Below are 22956 nucleotides of genomic sequence, written 5' to 3'. Positions count from 1 at the left end.
GATTTTTTCCTTCGGTGTAACCTAGTTTAACCTGGATGTGGGTGACGTCAGTAGCACTAGGATTTGCTAAGATGAAGTCCTCGAGGCTGTACTGAATGGGGAAATGAAGTGAGGAATACGTGTGTTATTTTGTCTGGACCTCAACAAATTGCACAGGTTTGTCGGTACTGGATGCCTCTTCCTAGAAGTTTTCCTTCGGTTCTTACAGTATCTGTCTGGAGTCTAGCAAGGAATTTACAAGCTTCCAAGCTTTCATGATGCACAAGTGCTTGCTCCTCTGGTGGTACCATCCAGTGACGGCGTTTTGAAGTTGACGTCGTATCCGTTTCAGGCTGAGTTTGATTTTCATAGTCCTTGGCCGCTTTGAGGAAGCTGTCTTGATTGTAGTGTCTGGATAATTGGTAGAATACTATCTGTGAGGAGGAGGAGGTGAGAGGGGGTAGTTTTGAAACAGGCAGTGACAAGCCTGAACCTTCCGTTGAGTGTGGTGTAGCATCAGCTCTAGAATGGGCAGAATTGTGCCGGAAGGAAGAAGCACATTTGCCAACGATGAGCAAACTGACCTTTTTGTTGTTTTTATCACTTGTGCTTTTGTACCCCAATCTGCGCCAATGATTTCCGGGAGTAATGTTTCTGCTTTGAGATCGATTTTACTGTTGGCACTGTGCTGCATATATATCAGGATTCATTTGAGGAGAGGCAGTGCTCCACCATCGTTCCTCTCTACAAGTGGAGCTCTGTGGGTACATCCTTGAGTTTTTGCTTGTTGGGTTAGTCGTAAGCTAGTTCTGGACATAGTATTTAATCATGCTATAACATTCATATCCATGTATATGTTTCGTTTTCATAACTGACTTATAATCCTTAAAGTTTCTGGGGTTTTTTTTTCGTCCCAGAATTACAGCATTATATTTGTGCTTTGCAGTAACTTTTTAAAAAAGGTAAGATTTGTAATGCTGATAGCACAATATGGTGATCTGCAAAACTCAAGCTAAATATCTTGCTGCTCTCTACTGTTACTTGTATAACCTAGCATTTTCTATGTCAAGTCTGCAGGATTGCTCCCAGATACAGCTTAAATGGGGTCGGTGACGGCTCACATCCCCGTCACACACTTTTATTCACCTCGTATTCTTCTGTCCAACGATTCCCAGTCCTTATTCAAGTTGTGTTATTTCCATATAATTTCACATCACCCTTTAGCTATCTTTGATCAAACTCTATCTCTTTCAACTTTTTCCGCACTTTGTTGGAGGTTACACTATCGTCTTCGTCAACATCAATCAATGCAACATGCGTCTCCAGTCCAGCCTTTATGCGTTTCTCGCGTATTAGTTTCATTGTGAAGATGGTGTCCATTGCCGATTTTCTAGCTTGGAATCCTGCTTGCTTTTCTTGCTGCTTGTGACGTGTTTCTTTCTCTACCAGATCTTTCAGTACCTTCGAGTACAGTTTTCCAACGAAAGACTGCCAATCCCCTATAATTACTTCGAGCATTACATGACCTTTCCTTACCAACCGGTCTTATGTGACAAGTTTTTCGTTCCAATGGAACATCATCTCCGTTTAATATCATTTCAGACAGACTTCTTAGCATCTCCAATAATTTCTGTGGCCCAAACTTCACCAGCTCTACTCGTGCCTTCTTCACCTTACGGCTCCTCACAGCCTGCTGAATAACTTTTATATCTAAACGCCATAATTGTTCTCGTTGCATCCTCACCTCACATTTATGTTTTCCTAGAATAAATCCTTAAAATATGTTGTCCATTGACCATGATAATATTATTATTATGTAACTTTTCACTAGTTGACAGACACACTGACTTGATCGTTCTCCACGGCAAGAAATCTTCAAAATAATTTCAGTAAGGCTAGCCCGAAGTTAAACATGAAGAAGTGTTAGTAGGTGGCTGTTGGAACGGAAAAAGTAAATAACTTGGAGGTAGATGGAGAAATTATCGTAGGTGTGGAAAAGGCAAAATATCTTGGAGTATTATTTAATAAACAGGGCATAAGCAATCGCTAGTAGGATTAATAACGGACGAACTGTAAAAAGGGCAATGAACTCTGTTCTATGGAACAAAGAGATAAGAAGAACAAGGAAAAAGAGACTGCATAAGACAATAGCCCAGAGCGATGAAAATAGGGTACCAAATTGGATACTACGACGGATACATCTCAGCGGAAGAAAAGAGGTAGCCCACGACGCAGCCGGCAAAACAATGTAGAGAAGACAATGCAGGAGAGGAATATGAATGTTCAGGAAAGTCGAGACGGAAGAAGTCGGCGACTGGTGGCGTAAAAGCGACGCCAGCCGTAGATAGTCCGCAAAAAGAAGAAGAGAAAAAAGAAGGACAAGAAGAAGAGGAAGAAGAAGAAGAAGAAGAAGAAGAAGAAGATAGAAAGAAAGACAGAATATTGCTGATAGTGAATAATATAATGAAAATGTAGGTGGTGAGAAATTGTTAAAGACAAAATTTTTTCAAGATGTCTTAGCGGAATTTTCTACAGATACCACCAGATATATTACTTACAACACTCTTCTGTAATGTGAAAATATTACCATTGAGTTGGGGATGCTCTAAAAATTATGAGGTAAATCATTATTCAGTGGAAATAAACACAGTAAACTAATTTCAGTAAACTAATTTCATCATTTTTAAATAACCCATAATTGTGATCATGCGTGCTGTAAATATAATTACGCTATCCAGCTTCATTAATATTAGCGTTTGTGCTTTCCAGTTATGGTTTAATCTCTTTGTAGTCTTAAAACCTGAACACTGTCTACTTCTACATCATTGCTGAAATAGATAACTAGTGTGACTTTCGTTGCTCTTGAAAGTGTCAAATTGTACTGAGTTTCAATTAAACTACAGCTAGCGACTGTGATTTCTTATTCCAACCACTCAGTCTAGTCAAAATTTAATGAAAATTCAGTTTTCTTGAGCAATCAGATAACATTTTAAAAACTTTCTTTTGACAGCTTTTCAGTAAAAGAATTGATTCTATTTTTATTCCTATAGTTGCATTATCTAGAAAATAAAATGGTACACAATTACGGTTTTTTTTTCTCTCGAAAATGCATGCAAGGTATCATTGATTAGAAACAATGGAAACAAAATAGAACCATATGGTACTTTATCTATGATTGCTTGAAACTGCGAGCGTGTTTGCTATGTGATCGACAAGACAAAGATGCGACGATAAGGAAAAACTCGTGACCCACTGTTCGCTAGTATTTCAACTTGTTATTGTTAGCCCTCCTGCACTCATGCGGAAGCCAGCCGACGTCAGGTAGTTACATACGTAAAATTTCTCCATTTGCCCAGTTAGAAGTAAAGGTTATTAGACATTGAAGACAGTAGCGTCGCTCTGAGCTACACCGGAAGCTACTTGAGTTAGGACATTCACAATTCCTTAACTTTAAAGAGCCTGACCTCACTTACGACTATGCCAGTAGTCTCTTGTGGTAACCTATGATTCAGCTAGACAGGCACCCATCTGACGAGCAATAAAACCTAGCATACAGTGGCAGCCTTAATAGTAACCAGCATCTTAGACTAATTTATGACTACAAGAATTAGAACAGTTCTTCGTGTAGGACTTTGCAGATGAAACATTAAAACCACCATTCAGGAAAGTAGACCACAGCGACTGTTCCTTATGCATAAAATAAATATTGACACGTACATAAAATAACCGATACGGACAACTACGCGAAATGTCCTTAGGACCACCCAAAACACAACAAGACAATCCTGAAACCACACACTAATCGACAGAGAAGTAGTATCGAAGTCACGCCGGGAACGCTCAAGACAAATACAGAGGAACACGATGCAGCGACAACTAGGCATGCCCACGTTCGTCCAGCAACCAAACACGAAGATCGTGACAAATTAATAAAATGGAACAAGTTAAATTCAGTACTCTTTGAGACACGGCACTCGCGAACCACATATCGTCGAATAACACCACAGTGTGACCATCTAACAGCCAGCCGTGCCTCCAAAATTAATTTAGTTGCTCAAGACTGGACATAGAAAACATGAGGGACTTTCTAGTTGTTTCTCTTAAATAACATTCAAAACTTATTTGCTCGTCAATAAACTGATTACTCGTATCATACCACTGACATGCGGAATAAATAACATTTCAAACAGATCCCACAAAGATCTCAAAAACATAGTTAATACAAGATACCAGACAGACAAACTACAGTACGTAATCAAAAGTCTCAGGACAACCACAAAAACATATGTTTTTCATATTAGGTGCATTTTGCTGCCACCTACTGCCAGGTACTCCATATCAGCGACCTCAGTAGCGACTAGACATCGTGAGAGAGCAGAATGGGGCGCTCCGCGTAACTTAAGGACTTCAAACATGGTCAAGTGATTGGGTGTCACTTGTCTCATACATCTGTACGCGAGATTTCCACACTCCTAAAAATACCTAGGTCCACTGTTTCCGATTTGATAGTGAAGTGTAAACTTGAAGGGACACGTACAGCACAAAAGCGTACAGGCCGACCTCGTCTGTTGACTGACAGAGACCGCCAACAGTTGAAGAGAGTCGTCATGTGCAATAGGCAGACATACATCCAGACCATCATACAGGAATTCCAAACTGCATCAGGATCCACAGCAAGTACTATGATAGTTAAGCGGGAGGTAAGAAAACTTGGATTTCATGGTCGAGCGGCTGCTCATAAGCCACACATCACGCCGGTAAATGCCAAGCGACACCACGCTTGGTGTAAGGAGCGTAAACATTGGACGATTGAACAGTGGAAAAACGTTGCGTGGGGTGACGAATTACGGTACACAATGTGGCGATCCAATGGCAGGGTGTGGGTATGGCGAATGCCCAGTGAACGTTGTCTGCCAGCGTTGTAGTGCCAACAGCAAAATACAAAGGCGGTGGTGTTATGCTGTGGTTGTGTTTCTCATGGAGGGGACTTGCACCCCTTGTTGTTTTGCTTGGCACTATCACATCACAGGCCTACATTGATGTTTTAAGCACCTTTTTGCTTCCTACTGTTGAAGAGCAATTCAGGGATAGTGATTGCATCTTTCAACACCATCGAGCACCTGTTCATAATGTACGCCCTGTGGCGGAGTGGATACACGACAATAAGTCCCTGTAATGGACTGGCCTGCACAGAGTCCTGACCTGAATCCTGTAGAACACCTCTGGGGTGTTTGGAATGCCGACTTCGTGCCAGGCCTCACCGACCGACATCGATACCTCCCCTCAGTGCAGCACTCCGTGAGGAATGGGCTGCCTTTCCCCAAGAAACCTTCCAGCACCTGATTGAACGTACGCCTGCGAGACTGGAAGCTGTCATCAAGGCTAAGGGTGGGTCAACACCATATTGAATTCCAGGATTACCGATGGAGGGTGCCACGAACTTGTAAGTCATTTTCAACCAGGTGTCCGGATACTTTTGATCACATAATGTATAAGCCACTAATATTTCACCTAGTTGGACTGTCAAAATAACACACAACACTCTTGTGTTTGATCACTGATCACACATCATTTCAGAATCACTTACAATGGAGCTAAAATTGATTCCCAAACGTGATGCGTAATAGATCAAGAACACATACACCAACCAAACTCACTACAAATGCATTCTGACAAAAGCTTCCAGGTGATTGCCGCATGAAACAGATATATTCTGCTGCTGATTAAACATGACCGAAGCTAACCAGGACCTTTAAATTTCATGAACAAGTACCTAAACCATGTGAGATCGGAGAAAAGAATTCAAGAGAACTCCTCCTTCCAGGGGCATATCGAATAGCACCTAACTCTGTGCAGGTTTCGTTGCAAATAACTGAACTCACAATACGAACGATGCAGTCACTATTATGGAAATCAAATACAGGATTTCAATCTGATTATGCAACTCAAATCTCAATGTACAGCTCGCAGTACTAAGCATCGGAAACAAACTTTCGAGGACAAAATCTCGAAACTCTTCGCACGCATGGCAAACGTAAATATCGCACTAGGAAACGCCACGTTGGAAACCCCGCACATCAATCCAAAACAATTCTACTGCACGTGGTGCTTAAACCTGCTGGCGATACAGATGCTCACTGGTACAAAACATGAGACCAACAGTTATTAATAACTGATCCCACACACGGTTCGCACACCAGTCCAGCACAACACGTATTCCTAACCACTAAACATGCACCGTTTGCAAAAACCACTCACTATGGAGTCAACTCATTTCAGAACACTTGATTCATGACTGATTAGGAATATAAACACACGCTACACTCGTCGCGAAACCACTGTCACGTCAGCTTGATGGTTCAAATGGCTCTGAGCACTATGGGACTTAACATCTGAGGTCATCAGTCCCCTAGAACTTAGAACTACTTAAACCTAACTAACCTAAGGACATCACACACATCCATGCCCACTTATCCACAGATTGTTTTGTGCTCCCATATCATAGGCCTTCTGCAAATTCATGAGGACGAAAACTGTTTCTATCCCTCTGGCAACTTTCTTCTGTTCCACTGAAGTCATCGCGATTTATGATGGTCTTCTGGAGAATACAAAAGGTGAGACATGGTATTAAATAGGGTGTGTGACCTGCACGAATGGCAGTGGACGTTCTGCTACGTGCTTCCATGCTGGCCACAAGGTTGGTAAGGAGTTCCAGCAGCAGAGAGTTCCAGTCCTTCAGAAGCGCAGTTACCACTGCTGGATGATCGTTGGTGCATGTGAACATGCTGCAGCTCGTCTTCCCAACGTGTCCCACATGTGTTCGATGGAATTTAAGTCAGGGGAACGGGTAGGCCAGCCCATTTGGCGAATATCCTCTCCTTCCAAGAACTCGTCCACTTGCTCTGTTCAGTGCGGCCGCGCATCGTCATCCATAAAAATGAAGTAGGCCTGAATGCACACTTGAAAAGAAGCACATCGGGAAAAAGTTTAGTGTCACAATATCGTTGACCAGTGAGTGTATCGTTGTCAAGGATCTTGAGGTCAGTATGCCCATACAACATTATTCCTTCCATAACACTTGGACCACTAAAACGATCATGTTCGACAATGTTCCTGGGTGCATTACATGTTCCCATCTGTCGTCATATGGGGGTACATCCGGAATCACTAGTTAGACTGAATTTGCTCTCATCTGAGAAGAGCAGGCAACCCCTCTCTCCTCATTGGTACAGTCCCTGTGCTCTTGGTACCATCCCAAATGGTGCCATCAATGTTTGGGTGTCAATGGAACGCAACATATTCGCCGCCAGGAAAAGAGGCAGCCTCCAGTCAGTCGTTGTGCCACTGTGTTACGTGAGATTGATGCCTTGCAGTCCTTAAAATTAATGTGGTTGCAGTTGTACATACTGTTTGAAATGGGTCCAATCTTGCCTTGTTGCACAATGTAGCTGTCATCTGCCACTGTAGTTTACTATGGTAGATCACCTCCTCTACTTTGGACAGCAGTGCCTGTGGCTCGGAACACTCCCCATGGCCCCGCGGGATTAGCCAAGCGGTCTGAGGTGCTGCAGTCATCGACTGTGCGGCTGGTCCCGGCGGAGGTTTGAGTCCTCCTTCGGGCATGGGTGTGTATGTTTGTCCTTAGGATAATTTAGGTTAAGTAGTGTGTAAGCTTAGGGACTGATGACCTTAGCAGTTAAGTCCTATAAGATTTCACACACATTTGAACGTTTTGAACACTCCCCATGAGCCCGAAACAAAGCTGTAAGCAACACCAAACTCCTGGGCTACTTCCATCACATTTCGTCCTTCTTTCAGTCTCCCAGTGATTCTTCCCTGTGTTAAGCCATCAAAATGTTATTTTGTCCCATGTTATAATGATGAACCAGGGCCGTTGCCATGTGTTTACCGCCTTAGGCGAGAACTGATAAACGACACCCCCTCTTTTTTACTACCATCTGTTTCTCCGATATCCCCCTCCCCCTCCACCACGTCCACCAACATCCAACGGCACAACAGTGCAAACTTCCTGTTATACTTTTAATCATCAAACTAAGGTGACCAGATTTCCTCACTTTCTGGGGACAGTCTTCAGTTTTTATGCCTTATCCTCTATTCCTTTAAAACTGATTAGTATAACAAATGTCCACAGTTTCCTATATTTTGTCCTCAGTTTTTGATATTTCACAAAATAATTGAAATATGAAGAATGTGCATTTGAAAATAATTCTGTGGTTTAATTTTTCCCCTTTCCATTTTTCTTATCTGCTCAATTTTTTCGCTGTCTGATTTGAAATTAATTTTTCGCCCCATCACCGCGCCTGAAATTTTGGTGCCCTAGGTGGCCGCCTAGTGCAGCCTCATGGTAGAAACGGCCCTGTGAAGATCACCACCAAAGCGCAGGTAACTGCTCGCTGATTGACACACAATGTCTTTTCCCGTTCCTTCAGCTACATCGTTTTGCAGGGCCAGCTCCATTTGGCGCTATAGTCATGCTGGTCTCACGCCATGTGACGTCTAACTTTCTGAGTTCGACTAGGAGACCACTGGCAACATCCTCCCGCATTTTCATTGAATTCGACCAAGTTGTTAATATGTTAACTCATCTATCTAGTCCTTAAGTTTTACATAGCAGTGTATATATACAGCCAATAAGCAGTTCAAAAATTTCACTCTACATAGGTTTCCTATTGGAGGGTTTGTAGCATGGTTTTCCAAGTTAGTTCATAGTGTACAGTCATTCCACTTATTTCCGTGTATTGCTAATTGGATTGGATTGCTATAAATGGCTAAATATCGAAGTGATAAAGACAAAAGCTGTTGGTGGTTCACTCTAATTATTGTCGTGGTTTTGGGAGAGTCAATGGTCAATCTTGAGAAGCTACTGCGTGCACCAGTAGATAAAGGCAGCGGGGAGCTGGGGGGGGGGGGGGCTGTTAGGATGTCTAGAGTGTAATGGGTTGTTAGAAGAGAAGGGCCATGAGAATACTGCAATATGTAGGAGAGAAGAGAGGTCAGAACCTACTTTACATCTATGATGGAATGGGAAGTACGAGAATTCGTTTCGCTAGTGAGAAGAATGGAAAGGATGCAATAATTTGGGCATGGTTAACAGGTAATGCACATGTGTGAACTTTGAAGGGGGAATGGCAGATTATCTGTCATTAAGTTTCTGGGGTGTTAGATGAGATACAGGAATTAGTTATCAGAGAAACTGGGGAAGTCGCACTTGTTTTTAGGAATCTACATGTTTATAGATGTGTTGGGAGAAAGACCTTGCAGAACACCGAGGTAATACTGATGGATTAGTAGGAGGAAGCATCGCTAGTGAGGATGGCTGTTGGATTTGAGAAAAGTAAAATTCTAAAGTTTTCCAGAGCTCAGTATAATGCCTTGTATGCAGACTGATATTGTCGAAAGTGGCAAGGATTTGCAGAATGAAAAGGTGGAGTCTTTCGTGTGTCTATAGGTCAAGTATTCGTGATTGGAGACAACGTTGTCTTTTTTATGATGTATCAGATTTAATAACCTGTGCTGTGATTGGTGTGTTTTGCCTCTGTTATTTTTCCTAGATAGGCCCTATTGGATGCTGAAAACAAGAGGTGAGGCAGAGATATCACCGTGCTCATGGACTGTTCAGAATAGTAATCTTATGCTATAGGAGAGATGATTAGGAAATGCAAAGTCAGCGTCTAGATAGGATAGAAACTGAATCTCTTTGCTTAGGTTATCTTAAGTAATTGTCATGCAGGTGAGCGTCATGAGGAGCTAATCTTTTGTCGCTGAAACGATGGAGTTAGGTTAGTTTGTTCCTGGGACATTACAGTGTTAGGCAAAAGTATACAATTCTAGTGTTTGTAAAGGTCTAATAGTAACTTGATCGACATATACTATAAAGTTCCTGTTTACCTGTTATTTTCTGCTATTTCTGATAAAATTTGAACTTTATGCATTGCTCTGCAGTAACATGTCATGAGTCTCCACACTCGAAGATGTAAACTAAGATCAGTTGGTAGCAGCGGATAAACATGCTTCAGCTTAGTATGCCCTGTGTCCGAATTTTTTACGTTCATTGTACTTTGATTGCAGTTGATTTAATGAAAATTTTAAGCACACCTTTTAATTATGTCCAGCTATCTTAGTTCTTCGAAATGTGATGTCTTTTTCCGCCAGGTACGTTTATTCTGAACGTCACAGCAGTGGACAATGATGACCCATATGAAGGAAGCAACGCCAAACTGAGATACTCAATTGAAAAAAATGCTGTGGATGAACGAACAGGCTCGCCCATGTTTGAAATCGACCCTGACACTGGCGAAATAATGACAGTGGTTTGCTGTCTGGACCGAGAACGTACGCCCAGATTTACCATTCAGGTTGTCGCTACAGACGGAGGAGGCCAGGAAGGTAATTATAACTCGTTTCTACTTTTCAAGAGACCTTAGTGGAATAGTAGTTGCCTGACTATAGCATATTTAGATATTTATTTATACTTTAAAATTTACAGAGCTACAAGTTGAACAGATTATTTAATACCATTTTTTATTATTCATTATTCGACAGTTGTATTGTGTTTCACGTTCTAAAAGTTATAATACATCTTTTTATGAACATGTATCTAATAAGATACTAACTCTTTTTTCATCCATATCACTGACGACAATTGATTAAACGGTCAGTGTCGAAATTACTCGCAGAACTGCAGCTAACAGCAACTTGTTTTGTAATGTTTTTTTGTGCCAAGACGTATTCCAGTCTTTCTCCCTTCTCATACATTTATATTTTCATCAACACAGCGGTTTTATCGGCTGAGTTTTGAATGCTGCTGCTGCCTTTCTTTATTCTTTAACTAGCAACTCCTTTTTTCGCATTTGTTATGTGTAGTACATAAACTTTTAGTTGCACTAATGATGTGCATCATTTACCGTGTGGCCAAATTACGTGTACATCTCGGACACATAGTGAATTTCAAGAAAGAGACACAGATTTTCAAGAACAAAATAGGCACTTTCACTTTCTGGTCCCACTATGGCGTATTATCCATTTGGATGCCTTAAAACTTCAGATATTGAACCTCAGCCAGTGAAGGCCCATTGATATCCATTGTAGTCGTTACCGGCATTTTTATTTATTTGTATTAGCATAACATGAGTTTGTGTAAAATTTAAGGTTAAGCTGTTTGCTGTGAAACAGTTCTAAGTCTGTTGCACTATCTTGCTGCTTTGTCTGGTATGGATACGTTTGGGCCATGTGTCAGAAGTCATCAGTGGACACAAAAGTTTTTGAAATGTCCTTCAGTGTTTTGGATAAATTATCTGTGTAGATTAACGGCAGGAGCAGGCTGAGCACTTAACCTTGTGGGACACCATATTTAATGTTCCCCTATCTCAGTTTAATCACACAAATCTCATCTCAGTTTTCTGTTGCTTCCCCCATTAACTAAATATAATCACACACTTTCTACTTGCCATGTGGTGAAATTGAAAGATACGAGGGCCGATCAAAACGTTTCCGTTTTAGGGAGTTGCTGCAGCGTATATGCAACGTAGCGCGACTTCGAAGCGGGTATATAGGCACCGAGATGTTGGCAAGGAATTAGTGTGGCATTCGTGTGTTTCCGACGTGCGTGCAGTAAATGCGGAAACGTGAACTGTGACGACGTTATTACTAAATGCGTCCAAACAGGACGAACGTGCTGTTACTCTTTTCTTGGGTGCCGAAAAACAAACACTGCTAGACGTCCATAGGAGAGTGAAGAATAGAATGAGTATGGGTCCGCATGTCTGCCAAAAGCAGTTTTGAGAAATAGTGGGACAATGGTTGCTTCTTCATGATAATGCACTTCCTCATACTGCAAATGTAACGCGGAAGTTACACCAACTCAAGTGGGAGACACCGGAGCGCCCACCCTACAGCCTTGATCTCTTCCAATGGGATTAGCACACCTTCAGTCTCTAGGCCTTTTTGAGTGGTCGGCGATTTCCGTCGGACGAGGGTGTGCAGCAGGCAGTTATGGACCTCTTTGCGCATCAAAACAGTGTTTTGCCAAACCATATCTTCAACCTATCGATATATCGATAGCACTATCGGCTATCACCTGTCCCTACTTTTGCCAATGCTGGCTAAATAATACATTGTTGGCCTTACTTCAGTTCAGCTGTTGTTTTGTTGGTCACTTCAGTTCGTACTTTCACTTGAATTTAATGTAAGTGCTGCAGTTTATAGTTTTTATGTTATGTGCTGTTCCGATTGTTTGTAATTATGCAGAAGCTTATAACAAGATGGAAGAGAAAAACCGATTTCGAATCGTTCACTAGCGTTATGATCGCCTAATTATCTATCCATTGCAGTTTAATGTTAGCACTGGAGTCGTTATTTGGAGACGGGTAGAGCTTTGCGGTTGCAATATTACAGAATTTCACAGAGCAGCGGAGCGGTAAACATCATTACAAATAGGTTAACGTTAAATTAAAATCAGTGCATAAAAGTACGCTTGGACTTTCAGTGTCGCCCAAAAATCGCATAGATTAAAAAAAAAAAAAAAAAAAAAAAACGCCCAAACGGTAATGGTTGCATTTCTGTAAAATTTTGCTCGAAATTCTATCATTATTAGCCCAAATCGCAAAATATCTCCCAAATGGTCACCCGATCGGTACTCAAATCATGAAAACCGAATGGAACCATAGGAAAGGGTTTATGGAGAATGGAAAGCTTATGTGATGACAGCACATTATATGGCTCGTTCGTTTTGAAAGGATTTGTTAGGGTACTGCTTGAATTCGTCGAGCCGATTGCATTTTGCATCCCCCCTCCATACGAAATATATTTACACTCGTAAATATGTATATAACAACTGAAGCCGCGAATTTCTTGCGCAACAAATGACGAAACATGTACAGTTGTTGGAAAAACATGCAATATCAGGAGTCTAATTTTTCGCTGTGATACTGTACATTTTATTTTATTTGGAAACACTGTACAACAACCAGTTTTTCCAAATCCGTCGACCACGGTAGCTATGTTGAGTGAGGTGCTGAGCTAGCAATCCCTGCAATCTGGAGGCGAGGTGGTTCGAATACATCTGCCGGCTACGGTACCCTAAAAATTGTTTTCTATGGTTTCCCATTTCCAATTTAGGCAAACGCCAGGTTTGGTTCCTTACTACAGACCACAGCCAACTCCTGAAGATCGTTTCTTTCTTGACAGCTTCCAACCCGTCAACATGCAGCCTCTCTGCCTAAATGAAAAGAGCTGCATCACTGGAAAGTCGAACATCTTTTAGAAAAAACAAATGAAATGATCGTACGGCAATAAAATCCACATCTACATTGGAAGGCTGCCAGCGATCGTCAGTTTGTACTATGTATTTGTGCATAAAGATGACTTACTTGTGGAACTGCAATATACACTCCTGGAAATGGAAAAAAGAACACATTGACACCGGTGTGTCAGACCCACCATACTTGCTCCGGACACTGCGAGAGGGCTGTACAAGCAATGATCACACGCACGGCACAGCGGACACACCAGGAACTGCGGTGTTGGCCGTCGAATGGCGCTAGCTGCGCAGCATTTGTGCACCGCCGCCGTCAGTGTCAGCCAGTTTGCCGTGGCATACGGAGCTCCATCGCAGTCTTTAACACTGGTAGCATGCCGCGACAGCGTGGACGTGAACCGTATGTGCAGTTGACGGACTTTGAGCGAGGGCGTATAGTGGGCATGCGGGAGGCCGGGTGGACGTACCGCCGAATTGCTCAACACGTGGGGCGTGAGGTCTCCACAGTACATCGATGTTGTCGCCAGTGGTCGGCGGAAGGTGCACGTGCCCGTTGACCTGGGACCGGACCGCAGCGACGCACAGATGCACGCCAAGACTGTAGGATCCTACGCAGTGCCATAGGGGACCGCACCGCCACTTCCCAGCAAATTAGGGACACTGTTGCTCCTGGGGTATCGGCGAGGACCATTCGCAACCGTCTCCATGAAGCTGGGCTACGATCCCGCACACCGTTAGGCCGTCTTCCGCTCACGCCCCAACATCGTGCAGCCCGCCTCCAGTGGTGTCGCGACAGGCGTGAATGGAGGGACGAATGGAGACGTGTCGTCTTCAGCGATGAGAGTCGCTTCTGCCTTGGTGCCAATGATGCTCGTATGCGTGTTTGGCGCCGTGCAGGTGAGCGCCACAATCAGGACTGCATACGACCGAGGCACACAGGGCCAACACCCGGCATCATGGTGTGGGGAGCGATCTCCTACACTGGCCGTACACCACTGGTGATCGTCGAGGGGACACTGAATAGTGCACGGTACATCCAAACCATCATCGAACCCATCGTTCTACCATTCCTAGACCGGCAAGGGAACTTGCTGTTCCAACAGGACAATGCACGTCCGCATGTATCCCGTGCCACCCAACGTGCTCTAGAAGGTGTAAGTCAACTACCCTGGCCAGCAAGATCTCCGGATCTGTCCCCCATTGAGCATGTTTGGGACTGGGTGAAGCGTCGTCTCACGCGGTCTGCACATCCAGCACGAACGCTGGTCCAACTGAGGCGCCAGGTGGAAATGGCATGGCAAGCCGTTCCACAGGACTACATCCAGCATCTCTACGATCGTCTCCATGGGAGAATAGCAGCCTGCATTGCTGCGAAAGGTGGATATACACTGTACTAGTGCCGACATTGTGCATGCTCTGTTGCCTGTGTCTATGTGCCTGTGGTTCTGTCAGTGTGATCATGTGATGTATCTGACCCTAGGAATGTGTCAATAAAGTTTCCCCTTCCTGGGACAATGAATTCACGGTGTTCTTATTTCAATTTCCAGGAGTGTAGCATCTCTTAAAGTTTTACTACAACGATATTTTACTGTGAAATATCTTATTCTTAATGCCCTTGGAACAGTGAGTCCAACCGTCTAACGTATTTTTAAATCAATGTCATATTGCAGTTATTGTTGTTGTTGTTTTGGTCTTTAGTCTAAAGACTGGTTTGATGCAACTTTCCATGCTACTCTATCCTGTGGAACCCTCTTCACTTGCAAGTAACTACTGCAACCCACAACCTTCTGAATCTGCTTACTGTATTAATATTTTGGCCTCCCTCTACCAGTTTTACCCGCCACAGTTCCCTCCAGCTCTAAATTGGCGATCTCTTGAAGTCCCAGAATGTGTCCTACCAACCAATCCCTTCTTTTAATCTGGTTGTGCATCAAATTCCTTTGCTCCCCAGTTGTGTTCAGTACCTCCTTGTTAGTTATGTGATCTACGTACCTTTTTAATCTTCAGCATTCTTCTGTAGCATTATATTCGAAAAGCTTGTATTCTCTTCTTGTTTATCATCCATGTTTCACTTTCGCACATTGTTACACTCCATACAAATACTTTCAGAAAATTCTTCCAGACTCTTAAATCTATACTCGATGATAATAAATTTCTCTTCTGCAGAAACGCTTTTCTTGCCATTGCCAGTCTCCATTTTATATCCTCCCTACTTCGACCATCATCAGTTATTTTACTTCCCAAATAGCAAAACTCATTTATTACTTTAAGTGCCTCATTCCCTAATCTAATTCCCTCAGCATTATCTGATTTAATATGACTACATTCCATTATCCTAATTTTGCCTTTGTTGATGTTCATCTTTTACCTTCCTTTCAAGATACTGTCCAGTCCATTCAACTGTTCCTCCAAGTCCTTTGCTGTCTCTGACAGAATTGCAATGTCATCAGCAGACCTCAAAGTTTTTATTTTTTCTCCCTGGACTTCAATTCCTACTGCAAATTTTTCTTTTGTTTCTTTTACTGGTTACTCAATGTTCAGATTGATAATGTTGGGAATGGACTGCAACTCGGTCTCACTCCCTTCTCAGCCACTGCTTCCATTTCACACCTCTCGACTCTTATGACCGCCCCGCCATCTGGTTACTTTACAAGTTGTGAATAGCCTTTTGCTCCCTGTTTTTTACACCTGCTACCCACAGAATTTCAAAGAGAGTATGCCAGTCAACATTGTCAAAAGCTTTCTCTAAGTCTACATATGCTATAAACATACTTTAACTTTCCTTAACCTATCCTCTGTGAGAAGTTGTAAGGTCAGTATTGCCATGCGTGTTCCTACAGTTATCCAGAATCCAAACTGTCCTTCCCCAAGGTCAGCTTCTACCAGTTTTTCATTCTTCTGTAAAGAATTCGTGTTAATATTTTGAAACCATGTCTAATTAAACTAGTAGTTTGATAATATTCACACCTGTCAGTATCTGCTTTCTTTGGAACTGGAATTATTATATTCTTCTTGAAGTATGACAGTATTTCACCTGTCTCATACATCTTGCTCACCAGGTTGGAGAGTTTTGTCATGGCTTACTCTCCCAAGACTAGGAGTAGTTCTAAAGGATTGTCATATACTCCCAGAGCCTTGTTTCAGCTTAGGTCCTTCAGTGTTCTATCAAATTCTTCATGCAGTATTGTATCTCCCATCTCATCTACATCCATTTCTATAATATTACTCTCTTGTACATCTTCCTTGTATAGACTCTCCATGCACTCCTTCCACCTTTCAGCTTTTCCTTCTCCGTTTAGGACTAGTTTTCCATCTCAGCCCTTAATATTCATACAAGTGGTCCCATTTTCTCCAAAGGCTTCTTTAATTTTCCTGTAAGAGGTATCTATCTTACCCCTAGTCATATATGCTTCTAAATCATTACGTTTGTTCTCTAGCCATTCCTGATTAGCCATTCAGCACTTCCAGTGTCAGCCTTTAGATGTTTGTATTCCCTTTTGTCTGCTTCATTAACTGTATTTTTGTATTTTCTCCTTTCATCAACTAAATTCAGTACCTGCTTGATCGTTTGCTGCCTTTGCTATTTCATCTCTCTAAGCTACCCATTCTTCTACAACTGTATTCCTTTCCCCTATTCTTGTCAATCATTTCCTAAGGCTCCCTCTGTAATTTTCAACAACCTCTGGTTCATTCCATTTGTCCCAGTACCATCTCCCTAATTTCCTACCTTTTTCTAATTTCTTCAGTTTTAATCTACAGTCCATAACCAATAAATCTCTGTCTTATTGCCATATAATCAGTCTGAAACCTTCTGGTGTCTCATCTCTTCCATGTATGTGTAACCTTGCTTCATGATTCTTAAACAAAGTGATAGTGGTGGTTAAATTATGCTCTGTGCAAAATTCTACCAGTTGGCTCTCTCTTTCATTTCTTTCCCCAGTCCGTATTCATCTACTATTTTTCCTTAACTCATCCTTTTCGTACTGTCAAACTCCAGTCCTCCATGTCTATTAAATTTTTGTCTCCCTTGACTATCTGAATAATTTCTTTTTTCTCATCATACATTTTTCAGTCTCTTCATTTCTATGGAGGTAGTTGGCATATAAACTTGTACTACTGTGATGGCTGTGGGCTTGATATGTATCTTGGGTATAATAATGTGTTCACTATGCTTTTCATAGTAACTTATCCACATTCCTATTTTCTTATTCTTTATTAAACCTACTCTAGCAAACTGCTATTTGATTTTGCATTTATAACCCTGTATTCAACTGACCAGAATTCCAGTTCCCCTTGCCACCGAACTTCGCCAGTTCCCACCATATCTAACTTTAACCTGTCCAGTTTCTTTTTTATATTTTGTCACCCACCTGCCCAATTAAGGGATCTGACAAATCACGCTCCAACCCGTAGAATGCTGATCTGTTTCTCCCGATGACTACATCCTCCTGAGTAGTCCCCACTCAGAGATCTAAATGGGTGACTGTTTTATCTCAGGAATATTGTAGTTGAAATTAATGCATATGAATCAATGTTAAGATCCAAAAACTGTAGCTCATAATATTTGTGTATTCCATTTTCTTTTATAAGCAAATAATCTGCCCCAGTCATCTCAAATAGTAACTGATACTAATGAAACCCCTTCTCAAAAAAGGCTACTGTCTTACAGTTGATAATTTCTATATCTCTTCATAACTAGCATATCGCCTTATTACTAAGAAACTGACATATGTGGTAGTGTATGATCTTCTAGGAGATGTGCCATCAAACTTTCACAATAAGAGATTGAAGAAGGGAGGTATTGTTGCTTTTGAGAGGCATAAAGCTACAGAAGTGAGATGGAACGACAAGTGTGATGTGTCCATTTTGAGTCCTACCCACAATGTAGAAATGAAAAATGTAAATGAAAACGGTAAACAGATAATAAAACCAACAGCAGTCATATCACATAACAACACAATGGGATAAAGGTGACCAACATATAGTAGACATTCCAGTAAAATGGAAAAGAGGGTAAAAATACTACAAAAGATATTTTTCCATCTACTTGAACTGCCTCTCAGGAATTTTCATGTGGCATTGATTGAGAAGATCACAGCCAAACATCGCAGGAAAGAATTTTCTTCAAAATTAGCTGTCATCCATCCATGATCACCAACCCTATTCATACAACTGACTGTCATTTCCCATCTTTCATCCCAGCTACTGGTAAGAAGCAGAATCCTACCAGAATATGTGGGATGTTCAGCTGAGTTCGGGGTGTGAGTGGGAAGAAAAGTAAGAGGGAATCGTGATGTATGTGTGAAAATTGTGATATACTATGCTTCAAAGCCTATCACCTGGCCATGAACATATGAAAGATGTTGCATTAGTGTAATTTTTATAGTTTATCATAAACACCACAGAGAGTTTTGAAAGGGATTCAACTGACTTGGAGTTTTAATATAACCTTTTTTAAATGTTCTCTAATTACTCTTCAAGTGAATAGTTCATCAAACTACTGTTTAGAATAACCTATAATCACAGTAAAGTTTAAAATTCAGCAATAAAAAAAAATTGGAAATTTTTGTACACACTTTTACCGAAAAATTGTTAAGATAAGAGGTTAATATAACAATAATTTGATAATTGGTTGTCATCAGTGTCCTTTTAGGTAGCACAACAACAAAGAAATTGTATTTGTCCAAAAATTTGAGACGAAACTGATGTATGTAAATAAAAATATAAATGCTTTAACTGAAATGTGTTAAGGGGTGGGGATTATGAGCCTCATGATCCTCTCTGTTGCTCTGTATATGCACCTGAATCCAACAGGAGGGCTATTGTAATAGTGTATGCAGGAGAACTGTGAAGTTTGGAAAGTGGGAGAGAGATACTGAGACAAGTAAAGTTCTGAGACTGTATTGTGAGTCATATCTGAATATAACACAGTTGATAAGAGCATTATCCAAGAAGACAATGTTGCCAATTTGAGTCCTCACTTGGCACACACATTAAATCTGCCATGAATTTTCAGCCTAAGGACCATTATCTTTCCTTAAATTCCTGAAGATGCCCAATCAACACAGCACTTTCCATGGCTAAGCACTTTGCAGCAGATGCTGAGTCATGCATTTCCCATCATGCTGTGTATGGTTAACTGCAGGAGATTTCTTTGCTCATCCTGTGACCCCCTAGACACTATTCTGTAAATGGATAGATAAAAGTGCAACATTGCTATTGTTTGGGGTGGCACTGTATTAGGAGTAATTAAGACCATTGCATGTGATTCTTATGGGTTCTGTGACAACTGCAATCTGTAATAATGATATTAAGTACACCTTTGGTGTGGTGAATATGGCCTTGGGTTCCTTTGAATTGAAGGTTAAGCCCAATCACATAGGCCTCTCATGGTGGATGAGTACCTGTGGTAGAAAATACAATAGACACTTTAGACCAAAGGTTTACACCTCTCACACCACCAACATGGATGACTGCAGACCTCCACAGTGTGTTTGTCAGGTTGAGGAAGGAATTTCTGTAGGACACAGTGCTTGATCTGATCCACTGTTTAGGGAGCCACTGTTCATCCTGTCTTGCCATGCAGTTGCATCATGTCCTGCACTGAAGTCGAATATCCCATTGGTGAAGAGGTGCATTATGATAGCCTTGGTGTGTCTCCAATTTCTTGTACATCCTGTACCCACATCACTGCATCATGTGTCATACTGTTGTCAGGTACCTTTCAGTGCTGATATTATTGCAGTGAGTTATTTCATGGGTCTTGAAGATCTGTTATCTTATGGGTGTGGGTATATGTTGTATATTTTTGCAATTAGAGTAACAGAGCTATGAATTAATGTTTACTTGTTTTGACAGGAACAACAACTGTATCAATCACAGTGAAAGATGTGAATGACACACCACCAGAATTTTCTAAACTGGAATGGTTTGTGGAAGTGGATGAGACGGATGGGGATAATATCCCAAGAAAGCCTATTCTTACTGTAACTGTTCGTGATCAGGATGAATCCAACACATTTCAGTTTAAGGTAAAGTTTCCCTTCTTGTTTCGATCTTCTACTACAATTTAGTATGAATTTTAATTTTTTTTCTTCAGTCTAATTTCTCAGAATGATTATTACACTAAGAATAATGCCACTTTGCTATACTTTTACAGCCCTAAGAGGTACAGGTTGCATTTGGATTTGTCAGATTATCTTTCACTGCTGCTTCAAGTTGTGTTCTTCCCAACTAGGCCTATTAGTCCTAGTTACAGTACTTCCGTCAGTTTATTTTCTTGATTATGTTTAAAAGGGAAAGGTCCCGAGTTTGAGTCTTGGTCGAGCACACAGTTTTAATCTGCCAGGAAGTTTCATAGGAACTAGGTGAATGATAATGGTGGTGCGGAGAGAGGGATGGAAAAAACTGTTGGGAAACTAGTAGAGGACGAAGTTGGTTGCCATGTCGCAGAACCTCCTGGCCCAGAAGCTGCACCCTGAAGACCTTCCATCCCCAGTGCTGGATTATTGTTTCCAGAATCCAGGTTGGTTTCTGGCCAAATTCTTTCAGCCACGCCAAGGTCCCAGTGCAGAACTTGAAAGCAGGCAGCGCTGGTGCTGACAATGGCGTCAGGATGAGAAGTCTTAAGAGGGTTTAGGGCTGCCATCTGTTGAGAGGTTCCACAGGACTTTTGTCTCTGATGGTGGGGTGGACCTGTAACAGCTTTTTTTTAAAAAAAAAAAAAAAACTTTGTGATGCATCAATGGAGTGACTGTGGAGGTATTTCTTCATTTGAGTTTTGAAAGTGCACAGACAATCCTCTCAGTTTCTCCATTAGTGTGTGGATGCAAGGGGAGCATTGTAATGTGGTGAATAACATGCAGGACACAGAAACCACAAAACTCCTTGCTAAGGAATTGTGGAGTGTTGTCAGTTATGAGCACTTCCAGCAGACCTCCAGTCAGAAATTTTTTTTTTCTAAGGCTGTGGTGTATGGTGTAGGTGATTGACATGATGTTGCATCGGACAATGTACTGAAATCTGGAATAAGCATCAACCACTCTCAAGAACAAGGCCTTAAGCACTGGTCCGGCAAAATCAATGTGTACCCACTCCCGAGGGTAAGCACATGGTTGCCAAGAAACAAATTAATGTTGTGAGGCTGCCTGCTGGCTTTGGCAAGATATATGTTTGATTGAGTCGTTTAATCTCCGGGTTCATGCCAGTAAGTGAACCTATGAACCAGGAATTTAGTTTGAGATACCCCCTGTGACCTTGGTACAATAGTTGCAGGACGTGCTGACGAAGAGAGTAAGGAATGACTACTCATCGATGTCCCTCTTCAGAAATAAGCAGAATAACTCCATCAATTAACATGAGCTGATGGCGGGCATTGAAAAACTGATGGAATGCCGTGAAAGCCTTGGGAGGTTGTTGCTTGGGCCATTCATGAAGTATGTGACTCTGGACTTGTCGGAGTACCTCTTCATTGCTGGTAGGATATGCGACCCGGGAGCTGGTAATGGAAAAAGAATCTATGTGGCTTATGCTTCTTCATTGATGTGAAAACACAGAATTTCATCTCTGTCAAACTCTGGATAGCATCCCATGGAAGGCAGGAGAAGACACCAGAGTTGGTGTGTTCAGTCATGTTGTGGAAGTGAATCTCATACTGGTAGTATGCCAAAAATAAAGCCCAGTGCTGGAGGCGGTGAGTAGCCTGGTCTGGAATCTTGGCTGCTGGATTGAATAAGATCAGTGGTTTATGGTTGGTGATGAGGTAAAACTTAGTGCCATAAACAAAAACATGGAATTTCTTTACTGCAAAGATGATAGCCATTGTTTCCTTTTCTATTTGGGAGAACATGCATTGGGTGTCAATCAATGTTTTTGATGCATAGGCCACAGTGTGCTCAGAGTCATCCACCTCCCTGCGTGCCAGAACTGCACCGAGACCTGTATCAGATGCATCCCTTGCAATAAATATCTGCTCTCTAGGATCAAAACATGTGAGGCAGGGGTCCTTCAACAACTGGGATTTCAACCTGTGGAAGGCACACTTGCAAGCTGGTGTCCACTGGAAAGGCACCACTTTTTTTGCATAACTGGGACAAGGGGGCAGTTTCTGTTGCTGCTGCGGGTAAGAACTTACAATAATATGATATCTTCCCCAGAAAGGAACAAAGTTTTTAAGTATTGTTGGTCAAGGAAGTTTTATTATGGCTTTGGCTTGTTTATCCGGAGGACAAAAGCTCGAGCTGGAATTGCTGCAGCTGAAGTACTCAATCTCAGGGTGGAAAGAAAATCATTTTTCTTTTCTGAATTTTAGGCCAGCCTCCCTTAAGACAGTGAATAAAGATTTCAGATTGCAAGGGTGTTCCTCCATGATTCTCCCTGTTGCAGTTATGTCATCTAAATAGTTAATCCGTCCATCCACTTTGAGTACTAATAGCTCCAAAAACAGTTGAAAAATTGTGGGGGCACTTGCCACTTGCTACACCAAACAGCCGTTTCAAATGATAAAGCCTGTGTGGTGTGTTAAGTGTAAGGAACTGTTGAAATTCTATATCAAGGGGAAGTTGGAGTATGCATCCACTAGGTCTGTTTTAGAGAAGCAATTTCCACCTTTTAAGCATTCTTCCTGCTTCAGAATAGAATATGTCTCAATCTCTGACTGGGCACTGACAATTACTTCAAAATCGCTGCACAGACAGCTATCC

At 41.8% G+C, this 22956-nt stretch overlaps 1 protein-coding gene across 1 annotated transcript in view; it reads left to right on the top strand.

Moving 5' to 3' along the window:
- LOC126092794 (putative neural-cadherin 2) overlaps nucleotides 1–22956 on the top strand; it is a 192409-nt gene that overhangs the window by 81674 nt on the left and 87779 nt on the right. Inside the window, exons 6-7 of the mRNA XM_049908523.1 lie at nucleotides 10153–10386; nucleotides 20114–20286. Coding sequence (XP_049764480.1) covers nucleotides 10153–10386; nucleotides 20114–20286 — 407 coding nt within the window. The remainder of the gene's footprint in view (nucleotides 1–10152; nucleotides 10387–20113; nucleotides 20287–22956) is intronic.

The sequence above is a fragment of the Schistocerca cancellata genome, chromosome 7 (assembly GCF_023864275.1).
Source record: "Schistocerca cancellata isolate TAMUIC-IGC-003103 chromosome 7, iqSchCanc2.1, whole genome shotgun sequence".
NCBI classification, from domain to species: Eukaryota; Metazoa; Arthropoda; class Insecta; order Orthoptera; family Acrididae; genus Schistocerca; species Schistocerca cancellata.
Note: the sequence above shows the minus strand (reverse complement) of the source record. Positions and strands in the feature narration are given on the sequence as shown.